This window comes from Pseudonaja textilis, chromosome 5, assembly GCF_049901715.1.
Source record: "Pseudonaja textilis isolate UNSWEBS1 chromosome 5, rPseTex1.2, whole genome shotgun sequence".
Classification (NCBI taxonomy): Eukaryota; Metazoa; Chordata; class Lepidosauria; order Squamata; family Elapidae; genus Pseudonaja; species Pseudonaja textilis.
The window spans coordinates 20,259,452-20,286,198 of record NC_141994.1 but is presented as its reverse complement, the minus strand read 5'-3'; the positions used below and the strand labels follow the sequence as shown (position 1 = coordinate 20,286,198).

Genomic DNA, 26,747 nt, shown 5'->3' with positions numbered 1-26,747 from the left:
CGCTTCTGCCCCCGCCGCCTCCGCTTCTGCCCCGGCCACCACTGCTGCTTCTGCCCCCGCTGCCACTGCCCCCGCCGCTGCTTCTGCCCCCGCCGCTGCTGCTGCTTCTGCCTTCCAGTCCTGCCTCATCCAGCCGGGCCATTTGCAGGAGGAGAGGTAGGCGCGAGGCGGGCGAGCTTTCTCCCCCCCCCAAAAAAAATTTGGCCGGAAAATAAACCATGATAAAAAAACCGTGATAAAAAAACTGTGATAAAAAATAAATAATTTTTAATAAATAATTATTAATAAAAACATCTCACTAACTTCATTTCCAAATAAATTTAATATGTTAACTATGTTTTCTATGGTTTTTTTGGATGATCAGGTATTGTTACTGTTATTTTATTTTATGTGTGGCCCAAACCAAATTTTCATCTTCTAATGTGGCCCAGGGAAGGTGAAAGGTTGGACACCCCTGGTTTAAAGTTTTAAACTTTAGTTTTTTTTAATTTAAAAAAACCCTTTAAATTCTCCCGTGGTCTGGAGTCTTTCAGGGAAGCGGAGTTTGAGAAGATAGAGAGGCAGAGACATTTCAGAGTGAAGGCAACACTGTCAGAGTATATTCATGAACTGGAATAGAGCTTGGTAACAAGGTCAGCCAATGAATAGGCATAGCAACTAAATCAGCCAATAAGGACTGTTTTGGAAACTGAAACTAGAATTAGCCTAGGCTGGAAACTGAAACTAAAAGTAACTTAGGCATAGCTCTATGTTAAGCTCCGCAACTCTGCAGCTATGTTGAGCTCTGAGTCTGTCTATTGAAGAAGAAACTAACTTGTTTGCTCCCTGAAGGCTGGAGCTCTGCTCTGAACTTGCAACATGTTTCTGTCTGAGTTTGCTCCATGTTGGAGAAATCTACAACTTGTTTGTAAAATCTACTTATGTTTATAAAGATGTTAAATGAAGCATCAGCCATCTGTGTTTATTTTTCTGGCGCTGAATTATTGCTGCAAAACTCTCAATAAACACGTAGATGAATTTTAGTGAGCTACATAGTGAGAAGAAGTTGTGAAGAAACAACCAGATACCTCTTCCAGTTCCCAGCCCTTGATGTTTGTAAAGGTAACACCAGTGGTGGGATTCAACTGGTGTAACAACTGGTTCAGTGAGCATGCACAGCGTTTGAAAACAGCTCTAAAACGTACCTTCTGCTGCAGCCCCAGTGAGTAAAACAGCTGAGGCACAGCACAGTGGATTGCTACGCCAATCAGCTGGGCTGCAAAATGTGAAAATATAGGACAGACTAGGGCTGTGATGGTGAACCTATGGCACGTGTGCCACAGGTGACATGCAAAGCCATTTGTGCTGGCACGCGAGCTGCAGGCGAACTTACCTCACTGCGCACGTGCACACCTCACAGCTGATTTTCGGCAGGTTTGAGGCCTTTTCCGGCCTCCCAAAGGCTTGAGGAAGGCTTCTGCAGACTTCTGCAAGCTTTGCAGGCCAAAAACTAGTCCCGTTTTGTCACTTCCGGTATTTTTGGAAAAACAGGAAGTGATGAAAGCCTGCAAAGCTTGCAGAAGCCTGCAGAAGCCTTCGTCAAGCCTTTGGGAGGCTGAAAAGGGCCTCAAACCAGCCGAAATTGTGTGCACATGCAGAGAGGGCATGAGGGGGGACATTGTCTTCTGGGTGCTGGGATGCGAGCACGAGTGTGCAAGCGCACACACAATTTTTGGCACAGGAGGCCAAAAAGGTTAGCCACCATTGGACTAGGGCAGGGGTGGTAGGTGGGGCCAACTGATCACCAGAAGTACTGGTTCATTCAAACTAGTCCAAACTGGCAGAATCCAACCCCTGGGTAACACAGCAAGCCATCATCTCTGTCCCTTTGCTAGAAAGAAAACTCACCTATTTCTCCCCAGTATAACGGGTTGAAGCTACCCGAGGTGCAGTTGAAAATCAGGGGGGATTCTGGTCTGAAAAGAATGGAAATAAAAGACAACTCAGGTTTCAGATAATACACCAAATGTATTAATATGTTATTTGTAACTTTTTGTTAAATTTAAAAATGGAGAATGAACAAATAAAAGATACAACGGTACAATGGGGAAAAAAACTTTGGTTATAACATAGAAGTAGAGAAATGGCAAAAGGAATTATGGGAAAGGAACTATAACAGTGGCAACTTCTTATAAAGAAAATCTATAGAAAATGTTTTCTAGATGGCATTTACCACCTGGTATGTTAGCTAATATGTTTTAAAATGTGTCTAGCAAATGTTGGAAATGTAATCAAAAGACGGGTACATTGTATGCGATGGAGTTGTGCTAAAAAAAAAATGGGCAAAGATACACAGGTTGCTAGAAAAGATGATAGAAAATCACGTAGATTTTAAACCTGAACTGTTTTTATTAGGTATAATATCAGAAAAATTAGATAAGAAAAGTATGTATTTAATATTACATATTGTAACAGCAACAAGGATTATTTTTCCACAATATTGGAAAAATGAAGAAACACTGTGAGATGAAGAGATAATTAAGAAGATACTAGACTTGCAGAAATGGATAGATTGACACTGAAAATTTAGCAAAAATAAGGCACAGAATACTATCAAATGTGGATTTTATTTTGCCAGTGGTTGGAAAAAAGTGGGGTGGAGATTAAGAATATAATCAGAATTGTTAAGCAAATTAAATTCCCAGGCAACACGATGTTTATTAAGGACTAAAAAATGTAACCAATAAAAAAATCAATAAAATTTGGGGAAAATGTTATTTGTTATAGTGGTGTATATAAGTGGGATTATATAACATACATCCAAAATTATAGCAAAACCAGAGGTGTTTGCAAAGCAGGTTAAAAAGACAAGCTTCTTTATTGAAGCTCCACCATATTGGAGCTTCAAACATCACACACAAAAAGGGACATGTTTTTCATCCCAGCCACTCTTGTTTTGGTTTTGCCTTCCCCTTTCCCTTCCCTCTCCCTCTCCCCCTCCCAGACATTTCTATATGAAATCATTTTCTGTTTGGTCTGTATCAGGACCACAAAGGGAGTGATCAGCAGATCATATTCAGATCCCAGATAGGAAATGCTCCAGTGTTCAAGCAATCCAGTCTTTGCTTGACTCAGGCTTGTTTTCTTCCCTTGAGGTTTTGGACCCAGAATTCCCCTCTAAAATTCTTTTAGAGCCATCGGAGTCCCTGTCCATGAAAGTTTTTTTTCCCCAGACTTTTGTTAGAAGAAATATCCATCTGGCTCAGTTCCAAGACAAAAGAAAGCACTGGAAATAAAATGGAGGCTGGAGACTGATTGGAAAGAGGGTCCATTTATTTGATGAAGTAGAAACGTGTGATTCTGGTCAGCTGACAAAATGGAGTTGAGAATGGGAGGGGAAGTTATACTTTCTTTGGGCTTTGCACTTGAGCTTCCTGCTCCTGTGCAAGAGCATGTATTTTATTAGCTGTTGTCAGATTCCTATAGGGCCATGTAGGGGTTACGTAGGGGTCATAGCTGGCTCTATGGCAAAAGAGGGAATAAAAATCCTAGGTGCTTGTCTGAGCTAAGTTTAGTTGAAGTTCAGACTGCTCTGGAATGGTGCAATGAAGGGGCTTGTGTTCTGAAAGGGTGTTGGGCAAAATTCCTATTGTGGCTTAATGGATTTCAATCTGTGTTGCATCTTGAGTGAGGGCTAATCCTACCATTCTCCCTTTGTTTGGACTTTGCTGCAGGATGTTTCAAAATATCCTCTCCAGTGGTCGGTTTCAACAGGGGTGGGATTCAAATTTTTTAACAACTGGTTCTGTGGGTGTGGCTTAGTTGGTGGGCTTGACTTGGTGATCATGTGACTGGCTGGGCATGGCCAACTCAATATCACTCACATCGAGGCACGCATCTCCTCGCCTGGCCTCTCATGACTGTGGGGATGCTGCAACAGTTGTAAGTGTGAAAAACGGTCATAAGTCACTTTTTTCAGTGCCATTCTAACTTTGAATGGTCACTCCACACAAACAAAGTACCAGCAAAGGAGGAGAAAAAAACTCCAGAGATGTTCCTGAGACAGGAAGTCCAGTCCTGCCAAGAATGTAATAAGGGTTAACAGAGAGGCAGTTTCTGTAAGCAACACCAGAATGTTTCCTTCCTGCCTTCCTTACAGGATTAGGCCAGTAATTTCTTCTAACAACCGGTTCTCTGAACTGCTTAGAATGTTAACAACCGGTTCTAGTGAATAGGTGCGAACCTGTAGAATCCCACCCCTGGGTTTCAAAAAGGTTTTCTACCAGTTTGGTGTGAATGTGCGGTTTGCACATGCATACATCATTTGCGAGTGCCAAATGCACAATTTGAGCATGCACAACATTTGCAACTGACCTTCTACTGAAAGCCCTGTGTGTAAAACAGCTGACGTGCAGCAATCAGCTGTGCTGTGCAAAGCAGCTGAGGTTGAAAAGCAGGAAATAAAGGTCAGTAAAGAGCCGCGGTGGGTTGGAGGTCCCAGCAGTTGATCGTCGGAGAGAACCGGTTTGCTCATAGATGATCTTCGGAGCTACCGGTTCAGGTGAACCGGGCCAAACCAGTAGAATGCCACCACTGATCCTGTCTTGAATGGATTACCAAATCTGCATTTCTAAAAGATGGCCTCATCAGTTTCTGCTTGGGGGCAGGGAGACTGGGGCTGCTTCCTGCCTCTAAAAATATATGTTTCTTCATTTCTCCCTTTGATGGAAATATTTTATTTATTTATTTTATTTATTGATTTTGTCAAGTGAGTATTAGTTAACAGGTATAAGTATAAGCATGCTTATGAATACATGAAATGGATATGATTAAAAAAAGAAACAATAGGACAGACCTCTTAGGAAAGGGGTTAGGATGAATTTGAATTGATTCATTATTTTCTTCCATCGTATTTATTTTTATTTCTTTTAAACTTAAAATTGTTTAGAGGTAATTTAAAGGGGAAGTACCATTCAGAATCTGACTAAAAATGGGATTTACATTATAATATATTAGGTGATGGAAATTATAATTGTTTAATGGGATAATTTAGAAGTAGAATATTTAATGGGATGTGAAAGGGAATCAACTATAAGATATGAAGGTGACACACTTTAATTGGCAATTATAGAGGAAACCTTGTTTTGTAATTTTTGAAATGTGGATATGGATTGAAATTATACACAGGACAGATATAAGTATAAGTATAATTATTTTGAAAATATGAAATCCTTGAAAAGGATATGCAATAGATTTAGAAATGACTGACAGAGCTATAAAATAAGCCTGAGGGAAAAATAATAAAGAATTTTTAAAGTAGTGATAAGATATGAAATTGAATATGAAAGATGAAAGATGAATATGTAACTGAGATTATATCTGTATGGAAATTTGAAAACCTGGAACCAAGCCGTTCACTAAAAAGAGGTGTTTTATTTTTCTGTGTTTTGTGAAAACCAAAATAAAATGTTTTTTTTTTTTTTAAAGAAAGGGGTGAGGTCAATAGTAGACAGTCTAAGGTTAAAGTTTTTGGGGTTTGGGGAAGAAACCACAGAGTCAGGTAGAGTATTCCAGACATTGACCACTCTGTTGCTAAAGTCACATTTCCTGAAATCGAATTTGGTGCAGTTTACCTTGAGTTTGTATCTATTGTGTGCTCTTGTGGTATTGTGGTTGAAGCTGAAGTAGTCATTGACAGGTAGGACATTGCAATAGATAATTTTATGTACTATACTTAGATTGGACCGAAGGCAACATAGTTCTAGCTTATCTATGTATAAAATTTCAAGTCTGGTGGCATAAGATATTCTGCAACGAGTAGAGGCGTGGAGAACTCGTGAAATATTTCTGGACTTTCTCGACTGTATTAATATCTGATATGTAATGCAGCTTCCAGACTGATGAGCTGTATTCAAGTATTGGTCTAGCAAATGTTTTGTATGCTCTAGTCTAGTTAGTAGTGTGATATTACCAGTGAAAAAGCTATGCAGGATTCGGTTAACAATGCTCAGTGCCTTTTTGGATTTGTAGTTACAGTGGGCTCTGGCACTTAGATCATTATAATATAATATTCTGCCTTTAAAAATATATATTCCTCAAAATATTTCATTCTTCTAGGGGGTGGGTGCTGACTTTCTACACTTTGAAATACAAACTGAGCAAAAGAAGGAGAATAAGCCTTCCTCTTCCTCCTAGTGATTTCTGCCCTTGAAATTATTACTGAGTTGTTGTAATGATGCTGCCTGTGAGCTCTGTTCAGGTGCTCCCAATAACATTGTACAAAATGGCAGCGTTCACCTGTTCCCAGGAAAGAAACCCCAGCAATGAAGACTGTAGGTGTGCTGGCTTCTCTCACAAGGCAGAAGCCAATATTATGGATCTTGTGATGGAACATATGAGCCACGGTGGTGCAGTGGTAGACTGCAGGCTACTTCTGCTGACTGCTGGCTGCCTGCAATTTGGCAGATTGAATCTCACCAGGCTCAAGGTTGACTCAGCCTTCCATCCTTCTGAGGTGGGTAAAATGAGGACCCTGATGGTTGAGGGGCAATAGGCTGACTTGGCAAACCACTTAGAGAGGGCCGGAAGGCACTTTAAAGTGGTACATAAGTCTAAATGCTATTGCTTGTGAATGCACCACTGCCTGTAGGAGGCACTATTGGGCTTTCAGAAAGCTTTAAAGACCTCGATGAGGATATGGGGAATTGCAATTTTGGCAGCTCCTTACTACCTGCAACCTTGGTGAAAAAAAATCATTCTACTTCAATGGCCTATCTCTCGATCAACAAAGAGGCCCCACCTATGCACTGCAGTGTACCAGCCAGCGGCAATGGTTAAGTTGATAGCGAGATCTACTGGGATAATATCGGCTACGAAAGCTGGATTGCATTTTACAGTCTGCAAAATCCCTTTGCCGGTCTAGAAATAGAGAAGACATTAATTAACACATGACATAAACTTTCATTTCCTTACGTAGCATAGAGTTTGTGCACTTTGAGATTTGAATTCTGCAGCAGATAAATCGGAAAGCATTTTCTCTCGCATTTCCAATCAGTCGTCCTGTACGGCAAGTATAAAAAGATACAATTGACTGAAAGACCCTGTTCCTGTGGCTTAGGAGAGGTGGAGACCATGGGTCACATACTCCTTCGATATTCTATTCCCACGATGGTGAACCTATGGTATGCAAGCCACAGGTGGCACATAGAGCCATTGTGCCGGCACATGAGCTGCAGGCAAACTTACCTCACTACGCATGCATGTGCCTTACAGCTGATTTTCAGCAGGTTTGAAGCCTTTTTTGGCCTCCCAAAGGCTTCAGGAAGGCTTCTACAGGCTTTGCAGGCTGAAAACTAGCCCCGCTTTGTCACTTCCTGTTTTTCCAAAAATACTGGAAATGCTGAAATGGGGCTAGTTTTTGGCCTACAAAGCTTGTAGAAGCCTGTAGAAGCCTTCCTCAAGCCTTTGGGAGTCTGAAAAAGGCCTCAAACCCACTGAAAATCAGCTGTGAGGCGCAGTGCAGGTAAGGGTGTGGTGGGGTGGTGGTTGGGGATTGTGCGTGCATGTATAGGGGCGAGGGGGGGCACGCATTGCCTTCTGGGTGGTGGCACGCAAGCACGAGCACAGTTTTTGGCACAGGAGCCCAAAAAAGTTAGCCACCACTGCTCTGTTCTATTCTATTCTATTCTATTCTATTCTATTCTATTCTATTCTATTCTATTCTATTCTATTCTATTCCCATTCCCATTCCCATTCCCATTCCCATTCCCATTCCTATTCTATTCTATTCTATTCTATTCTATTCTATTCTATTCTATTCTATTCTATTCTATTTCTAATTCTACTCTACTCTACTCTACTCTAATTCTATTCTATTCTATTCTATTCTATTCTATTCTATTCTATTCTATTCTATTCCTATTCTATTCTATTCTATTCTATTTCACTTAACGAATGTTTCACTTAGCAACAAACATTTGGGCTCAGTTGTAGTTGTAAGTCGGGGACTACCTGTATACTAAGGAACTGGGAAAGAACACTTTCCACTTCTTCCATTCACAGTGTGTTGATGGATATAATTGTTCAAAAAGCTAAAAGGGCAGAGTTGTGAGCTGTTGGATTGGTCTATGCTCTGTAAGGATTCTGCCACCATCGCTTCACAGCTGAGCTTCAAGCTTTGGTTCTCGTGGTTTCCTTCTTTTGCTGCCCTAAGATTCAGAAGACCTGAATCTCATCTCTATTTCAGAGGTGGTATTCAGCAGGTTCTGACCATATTTGGAATAGACTGTCCTGCTCAAGCAGAAGGTTGGGCTAGATGACCTCCAAGGTCCTTTCCAGCTCTGTTGTTCTATGTTCTATGATCAGTTCTGGAGAAGTGGTAGTGGACATTTTGAGTAGTTTGTAGAATCGGCAAATACCACCTCTGACTGGCCCCACCCCCATCTATTCTCCGCCTCCCATTGAGTCCCAGCTGATCGGCTGGGTCTTCTTTGGTTGCCCTGCACAGGAGAACAGAGCTGGAAAGCAGGTTAGTGGGGTGGGAAGGGAAGGGGGATTTTGCAGTAACCTTCCCCTGCCATGCCCACCAAACCACACCACGCCCCCACAAGACACGCCCAAGAAACCAGTAATAAATTTTTTTGAATCCCATCACTACTCTACTTACCGCGACAAAGGAGCCACTTACGCTGTTGAAGTTATCAATCCAACCCTGAAAATAAAAATATAGAAAAAATATGTAGCATTGACTACTTCAATTAAAGAAAAGAATCAAAGTATTTTTGTTTCCACATGGAGGCCACTTCTGAACTTGGTGCTTGAATTGGAAAAGAACGAAACTTTGACTTTGGGTTTTACCAATTAGACTGATAGATCTTTATAGAAATCGCTTGGTTCATATTATCATGGAAAACGCAAAAAGTTGCAATTTCATGTTAATGTCTTATTCTACTATAACAGAGAAAGTCAGAAGTCATTGCTTCTTTTCCTTCTCTTTTTTTTTCACTATCTTTCCTCGTTTTTCTTCCCCTTTCCCCTCCCCACTACTGCTTTTCTATTTACTTTTGTATTTTGTATTTTACAATATTTTATAACTCAATAAAAATGTTAAACCATGAGAAAAAGGCACACCTCATTTCATTTTGGGGGGAGGGGGACGCGTGTCTTTCAAAATTGGGAATCACAATTCTGATGCGGAATTATGCTGCTCACAGCATTATTGAGAAAATGTTACAAGCATGATATTAATATTAGTTAAGGGCTAACAAACCAAAAAGAAAATCGATGGTGACTTGGAAACATGAATTCTGCCCAAACTTTGGAAATGAATATGGAAGCTACCAGATTTGCTTCTTTGTGAATTTTCAAGCTAGTTTTTCAGATCGAACAGTAAAGAAAATTGATCCTTCCTGGCCAATGACTGTAGACAAGCATTTTTGAGGGGGGAAAAAGATAATTGGCTGAAATATTCATTTATTTAAAAACCTCAGCCGTTGTCAGCACATACATAAATAGGAAAGATGAAATGAGAATTTTATGAACATTACTAGCCAGTAGTTAGTTATGATGCATAGAGTCATGCAATTATGAGCGTGTTAATAAGGTACACAGTGCACTGAGAAATAGCAATCGTAATAGGAATGTAAGTAACCTAACAACTATTTGGGATGGAAATATATAAACCAGGATAGACATTTTAATACTGTCTCTTTAAGAGCATGCTAAAAACTGCAATTGGGTGTGGTTACTCAAACGGCCATAAGATGGAGCCAGAAACCTGGGTTGTCTTAGTCTTAATCTCAGAAGAGTCTCAGTGAAGTGAGTGAGTCTCTGTTTTTTGTTTTGTTGGAGAATATTGCCGTTCCTTCTAATTGACTGCTATTCCTGGATTTGATGTAAGTCTGATACTGAACTGTTTTTGACACTGGACTTTGTTATTGGATTATCCCTGGACTAAAAACTGACTGATCTTACCTGTGAATGACTTTGGATTGCTTGTTTGAACTTTGCTTAAACCTTTCTGGAAGTAAAACCTACATTTACCGTACAGTATATCTGTGTGCTGTGTGTGTATTATATACACTTCTCTCAATACGTCTCCCTGTATGCGCTCATTCTCCTAACGGGGAATTACCTCAACAAATAGCATTTAGACTTATAAACTGCTTCACGGTGCTTTAAAGCCCTCTCTAAGAAGTTTACAGAGTCAGCACGTTGCCCCCCAAAATCCTCATTTTACTAACCTCGGAAGGATGGAAGGCTGAGTTGACTTTGAGCCGGTGAGAATCGAACTGATGGCAGTTGGCAGAATTAATCTGCAATACTGCATTCCAACTAGTGCACCACCAAGGCTCATGTCTGTTTATTCTTTTGTGTAAAGTGTGGCCAGTTTGTCCAAGTTAAACTGTAAGAGAGGGCTGCTGACAGTCACACTAGAAGATGGGAGAGTTATCTCCTCTGTTTCCATTAATGAAAGTGTTACAGCAGGAGTGTCAAGCTCGACTTCATTAAGGGCTACGTCAGGGTTGTGTTTGACCTTGGGGGGCTGGGTGGGCGTGGCCAGGGTGAGTGTGGCCAGCTCAATGTCACCCATGTTGGGGGGTACATGTGGTGGCCTGAGCACTACTCTGCCAGTAAAAACAGAGCTTGGATGGGCCACATACTCCTTTCCCGAGCTCCGTTTTTGCTGACAGAGGGTTGCAGAAGGCCACCACAGCTGAAAAAGGAGCTCAGGTGGGCCACATTATCCTGTGCTTGGTTTTTGCTGGCAGAGACACCATGGGCCAGTCCTTCTCTGTTTCCAGGGTGGCCTCATAGGCCAGATTTAAGCACCCCGTCTTGCGGGCCTCGAGTTTGACACCCCTGACCTAACCCTTGAGAATGAGGTCCACTTTGTTCACAGTTTTGCAGTGTTAATTCAGCACCAGAAAAATATACACAGGTGGCTGATGCTTCATTTAAAACATCTTTATAAACATAATAAGTAGATTTTCCAAACCAGTTGTAGAGTTCTCCAACATGGAGCAAACTCAGACAGAAACATGTTGCAAGTTCAGAGCAGAGCTCCAGTCTTCAGCAAGCAAGCAAGCAAGTTAGTTTCTCTTTTACTTTAGTTCAGCAGGCAAGCGAGAGGAGAGAACCGGTTTCATTTTCAATAGACAGACTCAGAGCTTCACATAGCTGCAGACTTGCAGAGCTTAATATAGAGCCACACCTAGACTACTTCTAGTTTCAGTTTCCAGCCTACGCTACTTCTAGTTTCAGTTTCCAAACTGTCCTCATTGGCTGATTTAGTTGCTATGCCTATTCATTGGCTGACCTTGTTACCAAGCTCTATCCCAGGTCATGAATATACTCTGACACACCTTGCTGGAGTTCTTTTGACCTCATCAGTGGTGCGATTCAAATTTTTTTACTACCAGTTCTGTGGGTGTGGCTTGATGGGCATGGCAGGGGAAGGATACTGTAAAATCTCCATTCCCACCCCACTCCAGGGGAAGGAGGCAGAGAATAGATGGGGGTGGGGCCAGTCAGAGGTGGTATTCTAAACTACTGAAAATTTCTGCTACCGGTTCTCAGAACTATTCAAAATTTCCGCTACTGGTTCTCCAGAACAGCTCAGAACCTGCTGAATGCCAGCTCTGGAGCTCATGGCCTTCGGATCATGATAAAACCCATCCAGGTTGACTCTCTGGAGACAAACTATTGCTTTAGAGTTCATTGGAGGTGGTGGTTTATTTTTGCAAGTAATTTTTTATTTTTATTTCTTTAAATACATCTTTGGGTGAACAGTGGGGTTCCAGGCTTTTTACATTTTAAATCAAACATGACCATAATCACAGATACAGCTTTCTTGTCTAATTTCACATCATTATCTATTACCAATTCCCCTTTTTATATTCGCATACATTACTTTATATCAGGGGTCTTCAAACTTGACAGCTTTAAGACTTGTGGACTTCAACTCCCAGAATTCCTCCTCCAGTCAGGTTAGTTCAAGAATTCTGGGAGTTGAAGTCCACAGGTCTAAAACTTGCCAAGTTTAGAGATCCTTGCTTTATATCCATCTCTTTATTCTCTTTCATTCTCTATATTCATTAATCATATATTCTTATATCCGTCACATTTGCAAATTTTATCAATTCATATTATTCCATTAGTTATTGGCAAATTCATCTTGATTTATATTATCCAAGCTTTGGAGTTCATTGGTGATGGATTCCCTCCTGCAGGGAAATGACATTCTTATTTGCAGGGAACGGTTCTAAATCAACCCGTTTACTCGGTGTTGGATGAGAACCAAGCACTGGTAGAGCAAACCTACTTACCGGGAAGGGCTCCTGCCAACTAGCTCCCACGATAGAAGGTCGAACGATGGCAACATTTAAGTCTCCTTTCTCCTGCTGGATCAGATGTTCGGTCAGAGCTTTGGAGAAGGTGTAGGTGTTAGGCCAGTCTCCAATCAAATTGGGGGTGATCGCTTCAATGAGGGACCCATCCATCCACCTAAGGGGATTATAAAAAAAAACCATAAAAGATATGCATGGGAAGAAAAATATTGACAGTGAGAACATCACTGTGGATGGAACAGAAGTTGCCTTCGGAAGTTGTGGGAGCTTCATCACTTGAGACTTTCAAGAACAGATTGGACTGCCATTTGTCAGAAATGGTGTAGGGTTTCCCCCTTGGGCAGGGGGTTGGACTAGATGACCTACAAGGTCCCTTCCAACTCTGATTATCTGTTAAAAAAGACCCTCCTTAGTTTTTTGGCCTATAAAAGAGAAAGCAGGAGAACTATACTTTCAAGCTCGCAGGTTTCTGCTAATGTAGCTTTACCACGAAGCAGAATTATCTTATCTGGTTATATTTCCTGTGTGGTCTATAAAGGAAGGAAGTTACAGAGTTAAGGACAAGGGTAGATTTGAGCATTTTTTGTTATAAACATTTCTGACAAATGGCAGTCCCTTCCAATTCTGATTATCTGTTAAATCTGTCCTTATCAGTAGTGGGATTCAATTTTTTTTACTACTGGTTCTTTGGCCATGGCTTGGTGGGCATGGCAGGGGAAGGATACTGTAAAATCACCAGTCAGAGGTGGTATTTGCCAGTTCTCCGAACCACTCAAAATTTATGCTGCTGGTTCTCCAGAACTAGTCAGAATCTGCTGAATACCACCTCTGGTCCTTATGTATTTTTATACACATTTGCCTGGAAAAGCTATATGAGGTAGCCATCTATCACTTAAGAGTTATTTTTCAAATATAAAAATATCCATGGGGAGGCAAGGCGAACATTTTTCCTTATGCATTTTCGTATGCACAGCCTTGTAAAAGTTAAATTTCTGTTACATGGCTTGACTTCCTTTATGCAACTAAGTAGAAGTGAATAAGCAGATATGGCCGTATGTGAAGAAATCCATGTAATTTGTTTCAATTGTTTTGATTTTCATATATTCAAGAAACCAAAGTAGGAAACTAAAAGAAGAAAAGCACACGAGGTGTATGTTCACATTGTCATGCATATGTGCAGAAATTGCACAATAAATCTTCCACTGAATTAAAATCATACGTCATTACAATCATCCATAAGCTATTGAAATAGGAATAAACTCGCGACAAGAATACATTGGAAAAGAACATGAACATGCAAAAATAACGTATCTCAAATTTGAGATAATGGATGTTATATCCCAAAGGGGCTTTTTCAGGAGGCAACTGGACTTTCTTGTTTTTTGTTTTGAAGATGTTTCGCTTCTCATCCAAGAAGCTTCTTCAGTTCTGACTGGATGGTGGAGAATGGAAGGATTTATATTCCTTGCGGACAGCTGGTTATTTGCATCCTTTTAGAGGGTGGTTGAGGCCACTTGAAGATTTCTCTGTGTCCTCAGGGTAACCTGAGTAATGCAAATGGTTTCTGTAATCTGCAATTTTTTCCTCAGGAAATCTGTTCCTACTCTCACACCATTCAAATGGTGTTCATCCCAAATTGGGACATGACCTGGATGACTGAGAATCTCTACAGATGGATGTAATATGTTTGTTCCGAAATGGAATAATTGTTGGGTACTGTAGAAGCTTATACTGAAGTGAAGTATTAATGTCTGTTGAAGGATAATAAAATGAATTTTAAAAATCGGCTTAAGTCTTGCAGCGCAAGAAAACGGAAAGGCCTTCTACAAATGGAATCAGATCCTATTCTGCTGATGGTCACCTTGAATCAAAAATCATTTTTCTGCTCGCCTCTAAAGTGGAAGTTAGAAATCTCTGTTAAATCTAAGAGAGATATTCAAGTGGACCTCACATTTCTCACAATGACACTATATATGAGATTGCAGGGTCAGATGCAGAGCTGCTTTTCAGAAGTTTCTGATCAGTTCTGGAGAACCGGTAGAGGAAATTTTGAGTAGTTCGGAGAACCGGCAAATCCTACCTCTGACTGGCCCCGCCCCCATTTCTTCTCTGCCTTCCATTGAGTCCCAGCTGATCAGCTGGCTCTTATTTATTTATTTTTTATTTATTTTATTTTGTCAAGCGATTATAAGATAACAGGTATAAGTATAAACATAGTTATGAATACATGAAATGGATATGAATAAGAAAAAAGAAAGAAAGAAACAATAGGACAGGGACAGTAGGCACATTGGTGCGCTTATGCACGCCCCCTACAGACCTCTTAGGAAAGGGGTGAGGTCAATAGTAGACAGTCTAAGGTTAAGGTTTTGGGGTTTTGGGGAAGAAACCACAGAGTCAGGTAGAGTATTCCAGACATTGACCACTCTGTTGCTGAAGTTGTATTTCCTGCAATCAAGTTTGGTGCGGTTTACCTTGAGTTTATATCTATTGTTTGCTCTTCTATTGTTGTGGTTGAAGCTGAAGTATTCATTGACAGGTAGGACATTGCAATAGATAATTTTATGTACTATACTCAGATTGAACTGAAGGTGGCATAGTTCTAGGTTGTCTAGGTCTAAAATTTCAAGTCTGGTGGCATAAGGTATTCTACTATGAGTAGAGGAGTGGAGAACTCTTCTTGTGAAATATTTCGGGACTTTCTCAATTGTATTAATATCAGATATGTAATGCGGGTTCCAGACTGATGAGCTGTATTCAAGTATTGGTCTAGCAAATGTTTTGTATGCTCTAGTTAGTAGTGTGATATTACCGGAGAAAAAGCTACGCAGGATTAGGTTTACAACTCTTCTTTTTTTTTCTTTTGTTGCCCTGCACAGGAGAATGGAGCTGGAAAGCAGGTTAGTGGGATGGAGAGGGAATGGGGATTTTGCAGTATCCTTCCCCTGCTACGCCCACCAAGCCATGCCATGCCCAACAAGCCACACTCACAGAACCGGTAGTACATATTTTTGAACCCCACCACTGATCTGATGACATCATATAACTTCTAGTCTTCCCATAGGCTCCAGGTACAGAGGGAGCACTGTTTATCAACTGATAGACCATGGAGCCGCAGTGGTGCAGTGGTTAGAGTGCAGTACTGCAGGCTACTTCTGCTGACTGCTGGCTGCCTACAATTTGGCAGTTCAAATCTCACCAGGCTCAAGATTGACTCAGTTTTCCATCATTCTGAGGTGGTTAAAATGAGGACCCAGATTGTTGGGGACAATACTCTGACTCCTTGAGAGGGCTGTAAAGGACTGCAAAGTGGTATATGAGTCTAGGTGCTCTTGCTCTTGCAAACTGGGATTGCCTGACGCTGTAGTCCAAAGAGTCAAGAAGGTAACACAATGATGGTTGATGTTCTTTTGTCAGAGTATGTGTTTCCTCCTTCTCCATTACTATTTACCAGGACAAAGTTCATTATATTATATAATCATTGTATTTGTGATTATGATCATGATTTATCACTTTTTGCTCGCATGTACACTGAGAGTTTATGTACCAGAGATAAATTCCTTGGGTGTCCAATCACTCTTGGCCAATAAAGAATTCTATTCTATCAAGAATTCTATTCTACATTGTAACAATACTCTTTGCGTGAGGCATCTACATAAATCTTGTCCATTTCTGGAACTTCATTACCACAAATCCTCTCTCTCTTGGAAGAAAGTGTATAGGACAAGACAACAATTTTTGCTTCAAATGTACTTGCAAATACATCACAACAGAGGAAGGGTTGCTTCCAGTGGTGGGTTTCCAAATTTTTTTCCTGCTGGTTCTGAGAGCGTGCTTTTTGCACCCACAGGGCTCAAAGACCACCCTCTGTATCAATGGGGGTGGGGTGAGCTGTTTTTACCTCAGCTGAGGTGCGGCAATCCACTCTGCAGAGCACATCAGCTGAGCTAAAAAACAAGGGAATATAGGACAGGAAAGGGCAGGCGCGTGTGGGTGGGGCCAATCAGAGGTGATATTTGCCGGTTCTCTGAACTACTCAAAATTTTCACTATCGGCATGCTAGAACTGGTCCAAACCAGCTGAATACACCTCTGGTTGCATTACTTACGCCACCAGTTCCAAGAGCTTCTTTGGTTCTACAGGAACAGGATAGATGACCTCTTCTATGTTCTCCCGATTACAGTTTGAGAAGGCCGTTGAAACGTGGATGAGGGCTTTGAGGTTCTTCATCTGGTGGGCCAGCTCCAGGAGCTGCTGGGTGCCCATGACATTCAGGAGAAGGGCATCCCTGTTCAATAAAGCACAAAAAGCCAGGATGAGGTTCACCTGGTGTCAGAGGAAGTCCAAACCAATCCTTCTGGCTCTTCTGAGATCCACTTCAAACACTGAAGAGGAACATAATTCCACAGAGATAAAACTGCTGTGCTGGATTTGGAAATCTGTCCTCACTGCTTTGGTGTCAGTGGTATCTCACGTGGTATGGAGAAAACCACAAGTGGAAATTACATCATCTTACAAAAGGTCTCTGTTGTAAAATTGGAAATATACCTCTGGCATGGTTGAATTTACAAATTATTGAATGAATGAATGAATGGAGTGAATGAATGAATGGAGTGAATGAATGAATGAACCAACCAACCCACCATCCATTGCTCTTTCTTAGTAACTAATTTTTCCCTCTGAGAATGTCTTCAGGAATGGCCTGGAGGTTGTTATATCAAAGTGGTGATTTCCAATAAAATGAAGGACGGAAGGAGAACTTACTTCAGAGGCTCATCAAATCGAACTGTTGCAGCACAATGGAAGATCACGTTGACCTCAGAGACCAGCTCCTCCATGTCTTCAGAAGAGATGGCCAGGTTTGGCTTGGTGAATTCAGCACTGATGGGCTTAATCTTCTCATGGAAATTGGGCCACTCTTCCCGGACTCTATCAAACACCTAGATTTTGAGACAACGTTCACTTAGCAAACAAGGAAAATGCTCCTGGTTCCTCAAGTCAAAACCCACTAGGAATGAATTTATTTTACGTTATTAATAGTAACATCAAATGCTGGCAGATAGAACCAAATTGACTGCTGAGCAGACATTTCAAATTTATGGATATATATACATACATACATACATACATACATACATACATACATACATACATACTATAGATCCAAACTTGTAAATACTGGCAACTACTGGCTGAATATTACTGTAGTTGTTGCATAGAAATACATTCCAATAATGGATTCCAACAGTTACTCCCTTCTGCATTCCCTCTGAATATTTAAATTTACTAATAGCATATCCCAGCCTACTTATCTTTACAAGTTGTGGCTGAAGTAAAACCACGATTCCAAGAAATCTAATCTTTGCTGCTATGGATAGATGTGCTTTCTCACCACAGCACCAAAGGCACAAGAATGTGGTGACTCTGACTGACTCACTAAAACCCTACTAGCTGCTATCTGTTTCTTCCCATCTTTGAATTCCTTACCTTGCATTTCAGCATATTCTCTACTCGAGTTTGTATGGAATGTCCAGCTTTGGGCCGCACACACACATAGATGGTTTTCACATCGTGGCAAGAACGGAGAAACTTCTCGATCAGCACTTTGCCCATAAACCCTGTGGCTCCTGTAACAAGGACTGACTTCCCACTGTAGTAAGCGCCAACCAAAGACACCGTGTCCTTCATTTCCAGGTGCTTGCTGGCAGGATCTAGCAGGAAAGTACATAAATCACAGCGCTCAATGTTCAAAACTTATGGAACAACCTTTGAAACAGCCTTCTGATGTGCAGGACATCTATACAATCAATCTGCTAAATCTTCCAACTGTAGAATCCAAGAGCTTTTAACAGAATAACAGTTGAAAGGAACCTTGGAGTCTTCTAGTCCAGTCCCTGGCTCAAGCAGGAGACTTTATACTATTCCAGACAAGTGGCTGTCCAGTCTTTTCTTAAAAGCTTCTGGTGATGAAGCACCCATAATTACTGGAGGCAAAGTTTCCATCCATTGTTTCTTGTCTTCTGCTGCTTTGGAAAATAGGTTGACCCCCACTTCTTCTTTATGCCAGCCCCTCCAATATTGGAAGGCTGCTTTCATTACAATTACTACCAACCTGCCTTCCATCGAGGACCTGTGTGCTGCTCGGATCAAAAAGAGGGCTGTGGAAATATCTACAGACCCCCTCACATCCCAGACATAAACTGTTTTAACTCCTACCCCTAAAACGACAATATAGAGCACTGCACACCAGAACAACTAGTCACAAGGACAGTTTTCCCCCAAACGCCATCACTCTGCTAAACAAATAATTCCCTCAACACTGTCCAGCTATTTACAAAGTCTGCACTACTATTACTATTAATCTTCTCATCACTCCTTATCACCCATTCTCTCCCACTTGTGACTGTATGACTGTAACTTTGTCACTGGTATCCTTACGATTTATATTGACTGTTTCTTAGTATGATTTGATTGCTTATTGTACCCTATGACTATCATTAAGTATTGGACCTGATGATTCTTGACTCTTGAAGAATGTATCTTTTCTTTTATCTACGCTGAGAGTATTTGCACCCAGACAAACTCCTTGTGTATCCAATCACACTTGGCCAATAAAGTATTCTAGTCTATTCTATCATGTCATCCTTCTTCTCAGTAGACTAGACATGTCCAATTCCTGCAACAGTTCTTCATACCTTTTAGCCTCCAGAACACATGAAGAATGGTTTCTGGAATAGGGTCTAGTCTAGTGGGAAAAAAGGGGGTGACGTGGTGGCTCAGTGGTTAAGACACTGAGCTTGTTGATCAGAAAGGTCGGCAGTTCAGCGGTTCGAATCCCTAGCGCCGCATAATGGAGTGAGCTCCTGTTACTTGTCCCAGCTTCTGCCAACCTAGCAGTTCAAAAGCATGTAAAAAATGCAAGTACAAAAATAGGGACCCCTTTGGTGGGAAGGTAACAGCGTTCCATGCACCTTCAGCATTTAGTCATGTTGGCCACATGAACACGAAGATGTCTTCGGACAGCGCTGACTCTTCAGCTTTGTAACAGAGATGAGCACCACCCCCTCGAACCTGAAATGACTAGCACGTATGTGCGAGGGGAACCTTTATGCTTTTAGCCTAGTGAAGAGAAGGATTAAGGGTAACTTGATAGTAGTCTTCCAAAATTTGATGGGCTGTCACAAAGAAGAGGCGGACAACCTATTCTCCAAAGCCTCTGAGGGCAAGATAAATAATGGATGGAAACTTGTCAAGGGAGTTGCAATCTAGAACAAAGGAGAAATTTCCTAATAGGGAAAATAGTTAATCATCTAGAATTGCGGGTGCTCCATTGCTGGAGGCTTTCAAATCAACTAATGTGCAACATTGCTGGAGTTGAATAACTGAATAACTTGGCTGCAAAATATATAAACCAAGGGAAACAAAAAGAAATGGTGCATCCCCTAAATGAAAGATATGTTTGGAAAATAAGATCAAAAGGTTATGGTCGAATGCAAGCAAGCCAGAACAGCCAAAAGAAAAGAAGTTGATGAACAAGAAGACCTGTTGTAAAGGCCTGGAGACTAGAACATATGAAGAACGGTTGTAGGATTTGGGTTTGGCTAGTCTAGAGAAAAGAAGAACTAGGGGTGGACGTGCTATCAATATTCCAGTATTTGAGAGACTGCTACAAAAAGGAGGGGGTCAATTTATTTTCCAAAGCACCAGAAGGCAAGACAAGAAGCAATGGATGGAAACTAATCAAGGAGAGAAGCAACCTGGGATTAAAGAGAAACTTCACAACAGTGACGACAATTAACCAGTGAAAGAGCTTGCTTTCAGAAGTTCTGGGTGCTCCATCACTGGAGGTTTTTCAGAAGAGTGGATGGTCACTTGTCTGAAATGATATAGGAACTCATGCCCGAGCAGGGAGTTGAACAATGGCCACTAATCAGTGGGCCATGGACCACTGGTGGTCCGTGAGAAAATTTTGGTGGTCCACAGAGAAATGTCACCCCCCCCAAAGCAATTAATCCAGGCTGCACAGGAACACAAGGCTGCACTGCCTACATAGTCCGCCCACCCACTGGTCCCCACTCTTCGGCCAAGCGCAAACCTTACCTTGAGTAGAGCCATTTGAGCTGGAATTATTGGTAGAGGTAAGACCGACGGCAGGGGAGGGAAATCCTCCCTGGGGTGACTTGCTGGCATTGGTTGGAAAGACGGTCCCATATTCCAGAGCTGCCGGAGTCAGAGGACTGGTCCTTTGGTCATCCCGGAGCAGCTACTCCAGTCCATGGCAGGCCGATGCACCTGGGTGGAGGAGCAGCTGCTCCGGGATGACCAAAGGGCCAGTCCTGTGACTACTGAAGCTCTGGAATATGGGACCGACTTTCCCACCAATGTCAGCAAATCACCGTCAGTCAAAATTCATATTAGTGGACTGCAGGATTTAAAATTATGAGTTTGGTGGTTCAAAAGATTGGCGGTCCAAAAGGTTGGTGACCCCTGGACTAGAAGAACTCCAAGGTCCCTTCCAACTCTATTCTGATTTTAAAGACCAAAGAATACTTGTAAGAAACATCATCTACAAAAAAAGGAAGATCAAGGAAGCACTGGAAATAATAAAGCAGCAAGCACCAGCCACAGCCAAGAAAATCAGTAGATGCAAAACTCAAACTACACACTACAGGCAAACTTTCTGGTTTCAATTGAATCAGAAAAGTTTCTATCAATCCATCAATTGAGAGATTGCAATGAACCAGTCAACATCTGTCAAAGAAGAAATCGTGCAGTTCTGGGCACAGCTGTGGGACAACCCACAGAAATTCAATTAGAATTCAGCTGGGATAAAGGAGTTGGATAAGAATAAAAAAGAGGCCAAAAGAACATAAAATAATACCAGAAATGGTGGAGAAAATGGCAAGGAAAATCAAGACTGGTCGGCACAAGGTGAAGATGAACTTCATGGTTTTGGGTTGAAATACTTAACTGGTCCCCACCCACTCATTTTTAAGCAGTTTAACAGCACACTGCAAGGAGGTGAAATTGAAGATTGATTAATATCTGTCAAAACTTACCTAACAATGAAAGAATCAATAAAAGGGGCAGCACCGGGCAACTACAGTCCAATGACCTACTGACAAACAACTGATCCAAACTCTGTCAAGGATCTTGGAGTACTCATCTCTAATGATCTAAGTGCTAGGGCCCACTGTAACTACATAACCAAAAAGGTGTTAAGAGCTGTTAACCTAATCTTAGCTAGCTTTTTCTCTGGTAATATTACACTACTAACTAGAGCATACAAAACATTTGCTAGACCAATACTCGAATACAGCTCATCAGTCTGGAACCCACATTATGTATCTGATATTAACACAGTTGAGAAAGTCCCGAAATATATCACAAGAAGAGCACTCCTCTATTTGTTGCAGAATACCTTATGCCACCAGATTTGAAATTGTAGACCTAGAAAATCTAGAACTACGCCGCTTTTGGTCCGATCTAAGTATGGTATATAAAATCATACATTGCAATGTCCTACCTGTCAATGAATACTTCAGCTTCAACTATAACCACACAAGAGCAAACAATAGATACAAACTCAAGGTTAATCGCACCTAACTTGATTTCAGGAAGTACGACTTCAGCAACAGAGTGGTCATGTCTGGAATACTCTACCTGACTCTGTGGTTTCTTCCCCAAACTCCCCAAACTTTAACCTTAGACTGTCTACTATTGACCTCACCCCTTTCCTAAGAGGTCTGTAGGGGGCGTGCATAAGTGCACCAACGTGCCTACTGTCCCTGTCCTATTGTTTCTTTCTTTCTTTCTTTCTTTTTCTTATATGTATCCATGTATTCATAACTATGTTTTTACTTATACCTTTTATCTTGTAAGCACTTGACAAACCAAATAAATAAACAAACAAACAAATAAATAAATAAAACTTTGAAATTCCTCAGTGATATGGTAGCTGATGCATCCAACAGCTTCTAGTTGAACTCTCCCCATCTGAGAAGAAAGGAATACAGCCCAAACAGCAGGGGAACAAAAACTAAGCTTGTCCCAAAGCAAAGGTGCTTTTTCAAGAGGCAACTGGACTTGCTGGTTTTTTCTTTGAAGACATTTCACTACTCATCCAAGAAGGTTCTTCAGTTCAGAAGCCGAGGAAGCCAAGGAAGCTTCTTGGACGAGAAGCAAAATGTCTTCAAAGAAAATCCAGAATGTCCAGTTGCCTCTTGAAAAAGCACCTTTGGGGCAACCATGACCTGGAGGACTGAGAATCTCCATAAAAGGTAAGCTTCTAAACACCAGTTTGGAAATCTTCAAGAGAAAGAAGAGCATCCTGAATGTAGCTTCAATTGATTACAATAAGGCATTTGACTCCCTACCACATAATTGGATACTCAAGTGCCTGGAAATAAGAGGGCTCAGTAGAAAGGTCAATAGAAACACCAGAAAGTTGTGCAAAGTTCCATGTCACAATGGAAGACACCATTGTTAGTCAACAGTGATAGACTGGGAAAGGTCTATCACAAGAGAGGAATGTTTCAAGGGAACTCATTGTCACTACTATTGGTTATCATTCCACCAATTCTTTTGTCAGGCCATGGCTATCAAAAAAAAAAATCAAAACATCTGCCAGGTTATCCAAATTCATTCACATGGACGATCCAAAGCTATGTGAAAAAACATCATCAATAGAATAGCTGTTCATCACAGTCCATATGCACAGCCAAGATATTGCAATGGAGCTTGGATGGAGAAATGTGGCACCCTTACCATCAACAGGAGAAAAATAATGAAAGCTGAAGGAATCAAGATGTCCCATGGAAATAATATCAAGAATCTGGATAAAAAGAAGATCGCAAATATCTGGGCAATCCTCAAGCTGACAACTTCAAGCTCATGGACATCAAGAAGTAAATACATCATGAGAGTGAAGAAGATCTTAAAGTCCAAACTCAGTGGAGGAAATATCATCAAGGCAATTTAACACCTGGGCAATTCCATCCATTAGATAAAACAGCTGGAATAATGGATTGGACTCAAGCAGAATAAAATCCCTTGGATAGGAAAACCAGGAGAATGACAATGAATCATGCCCTTCAGGCATACAGTGATGTTGGCAGGCTCTACTTACCAAAGGAAATAGGTGAGTATGAAATATTGCAAGCATACCAGGGTTGAAGAAGAAAAAAGAAATATCCGAAAGACAGTGAGAACGATGCACTGAGTTAGTTTACCGAGTACTGTAGAGAGTAAACTGACCCATGAGAAAGGCTAAATAAAGAACAGAAAACGCTCGTGACAAAACAAACTATGTCATGGCTGGTGCACACACGAGCACACCTAGACACAAAATGCAGCAGGCAAAGCAAATAACAAGAAGATTTCACAAATACTGTCTCTGCAAAAAAGTTGATTGAAACAGTAGGCCACGTGGTTAGCTGTTGCCAGAAGATTGTGCAAACCAACTACAAACAACAACATGACAAACGCAGCAACAAATGGCGCACCGGAATATCTGTAACACATTGAACACAACAGTTTACTTTTAACAACATACCAGTGTTACTTTTCAATTTTGTACATTTAACACCAGCAACATCTGTTTATCCCAGGTAGATGAAAATACCAGATCCAGTCTAAACATCTGATTGACCATCCAGCCACCCATAATCATAATAGTCCTCACTTAATGATTGCTTTGTAAAGCAACTGTTCAAGTTATGAAGATGATGACTAAGTAACTATACAACCAATCCTCATGTTTTGCATGTCTGTAAAGGGACGCGGTGGCTCAGTGGCTAAGACACTGACCTTGTCAAATCAGAAAGGTCAGCAGTTCGGCGGTTTGAATCTCTAACGCTGCGTAATGGAGTGAGCTCCTGTTACTTGTCCAGCTTCTGCCAACCTAGCAGTTCGAAAGCATGTAAAAATGCAAGTAGAAAAATAGCGACCACTTTGGTGGGAAGGGAACAGAGTTCCAAGCGCCTTTCGGCATTTAGTCATGCCGGCCACATGACCATGGAGACGTCTTCAGACAGCGCTGGCTCTTCGGCTTTGTAATGGAGATGAGCACCAGGTGTATCTCCCTAGGGGATGGGACCCACAACATTCCTTGCCTCTCCACTCTGGTGAGTCTGGGAGATGTGACCGGCAATAGACAATCCCTCAGATAACCTGGTCCAAGCTTAAATTTTACCCAGAAGTAAATCTGCATACAATAAGGAGCTTAAGTGGAGAAGGGCTTCTTTTCACCCAGGTTAGTAAAACTTCCAGCCTATTCACAGGGAAGCATTCCATACATGTTTGAACCATTCCTATGCTCAGACCTTCCAACTCCTTAATGACTCAGCGGCTTACACCCCCCACCCCCAAAATGGAGAAAAACCAATACAGATAGATAAAATCACAACCAACCAGAGGATGAACTCAATATCTGTAACACCTGCAACCGTCCCTTCCCCCCATATGAGCTCTTACTCACCAGATATAAGTGATTTAAAAAAAAAAATAGTATTGTGCCTTGGGAGAATGAGAGGGAATCTGTAATGTGCTCTCCACAGTTCAGTTTCTAAATCTTCATATATATGTATATATATATATATATAAACAGGTGTGGCCAAGCAAAATCATCATCGATGCTATTACTCTGGCATTCTTGATTTCATAATGCTTGGCATTTCAAAAAAGAAAAAAGAGGATTTAAATAAGCCAATTAGTTGGGACATTAGCTTTCATCAATCAGTTTTTTGAAAGGTTACATCATTATTCTAATGTGCCTTCTGATCTTCATCATCCTAACAATGGCTGCTTGCAAGTCAGACCAGTCTTGCAACAATTGCAATCACGTGCACCTTACAGGATATGAGTCAAGTGCTGTCTTTTAGAGGATGAGTGCAGTCACAGTCTCAAGAAACATGGTACACTAAAGGCAATAATGAGGTCAATTCAGTTTGTTTACATTTTGAAGCCATTCATAAAAATATATCAAACACAGCAGCTTCTCTGTGTGTGTGTGTCTCTCTGTCTCTATTTCTCTCTGTGTGTGTCTTTTTCCATCTCTGTCTCTGTCTCTGTCTCTCTCTCTGCCTCTGTGTCTCTGTCTCACTCTTTGTCTCTCTCTGTGTGTCTCTCTGTCTTTGTCTCTCTGTGTGTGTGTGTCTCTCTGCCTCTGTGTCTGTCTCACACTTTGTCTCTCTCTCTGTGTCTATCTGTCTCTATCTCTCTCTGTCTTTCTCCATCTCTGTCTCTCTCTGTGTGTCTCTGTCTCTGTCTCTCTGCCTCTGTGTCTCTATCTCACTCTCTGTCTCTTTCTGTTTCTCTGTGTCTCTCTCTCTGTGTATGTGTCTCTCTCTGTCTCTTTCTGTCTCTCTGTGTGTCTCTGTCTCTCTCTGTGTCTGTCTCTGTCTATCCCTTTGTGTATACAGGTAGTCCTAGATTTACCACTACAATGGAGCCCAATTCATTTATCTCTTGATAAATGAAACATTTGTTAAGGGAATTCCGCCTCATTTTATGACATTTCCTGCCACCGTTAAGTGAATCACTGCAGTTATTAAGTTTGTAACACCATTGTTAAGTGGGTCTGGCTTCCCCATTGACTTTGCTTGTCAGAAGGTCACAAAAGTGGGATCCCATGACCCTGGGACATTGCAACCGTCATAAGTATGAGTTTGTCTCCAAGCACCTGAATTTTGATCACATGACCATGGGGAGGCTGCAATGGTCATAAGTGTGAAAAATGGTCATGTCTCTTTTCCCCATGCCGTTCGAACTTTGAACAATCACTAAATGAACTGTTGTAAGTCAAGGACTGCCTGTATATGGAAGATAAAATTTATCCACTATTTACATTTCCTGCCTTTCATTGATTTTTAAATATGTCCAGCTGTGCATCCTTTCATTGTTGTTCCAGTTACTTGAGGTATAAGGATTTCGCTACTGGACATCTTAACTGTAATTTTTTTTTCTAACAAGCCAAGACTTATAACCACTATAATATCACTACATTCTGTTAAAGTGGCTTCAGAAACACTAGAGAACATAGAAGCTTTTGACTCCCATTAGAGACATTCTATTTTGGGCAAAGCAGTCAATGAACGGGTGGTGTCATTTTGCATGGAAGTAAACCATTCCAGACCAATTCAAAGGGAGTCCTTGAGGTTCTCCAACAGATTCTAACATTAACGGAGTTGGAAGGGGTCTTGTAGGTCATCTAGTCCAATATCCTGTCGAAGCAGGAGATCTTACACCATTTCTGACAGATGGCAGCCCAGTCTCTTCTTGAAAGCTTCCAGTGATGAAGCTCCCACAACTTCTCCTTATTTCCAGGTTGAATTTCATCCTTGATCAGTTTCTATCCATTATCCCTTATCTGGCCTTCGGGTGCTTTGGAAAATAGCTTGACTCCCTCTTCTCTGTGTCAGA

General features: G+C 41.3%; 1 protein-coding gene across 1 annotated transcript in view; it reads right to left on the bottom strand.

The window, feature by feature from the left end:
* LOC113437168 (fatty acyl-CoA reductase 1-like) overlaps positions 1 to 24,884 on the bottom strand; it is a 38,032-nt gene extending 13,148 nt beyond the window's left edge. The window contains exons 1-8 of the mRNA XM_026702045.2: positions 24,805 to 24,884; positions 17,814 to 18,037; positions 17,091 to 17,266; positions 16,435 to 16,614; positions 12,306 to 12,483; positions 8,645 to 8,689; positions 6,779 to 6,897; positions 1,888 to 1,955 (exon numbers count right to left, since the gene is read on the bottom strand). Coding sequence (XP_026557830.1) covers positions 1,888 to 1,955; positions 6,779 to 6,897; positions 8,645 to 8,689; positions 12,306 to 12,483; positions 16,435 to 16,614; positions 17,091 to 17,266; positions 17,814 to 18,014 — 967 coding nt within the window. The 5' untranslated portion in view covers positions 18,015 to 18,037; positions 24,805 to 24,884. The remainder of the gene's footprint in view (positions 1 to 1,887; positions 1,956 to 6,778; positions 6,898 to 8,644; positions 8,690 to 12,305; positions 12,484 to 16,434; positions 16,615 to 17,090; positions 17,267 to 17,813; positions 18,038 to 24,804) is intronic.
* Positions 24,885 to 26,747: the final 1,863 nt, after the last annotated feature.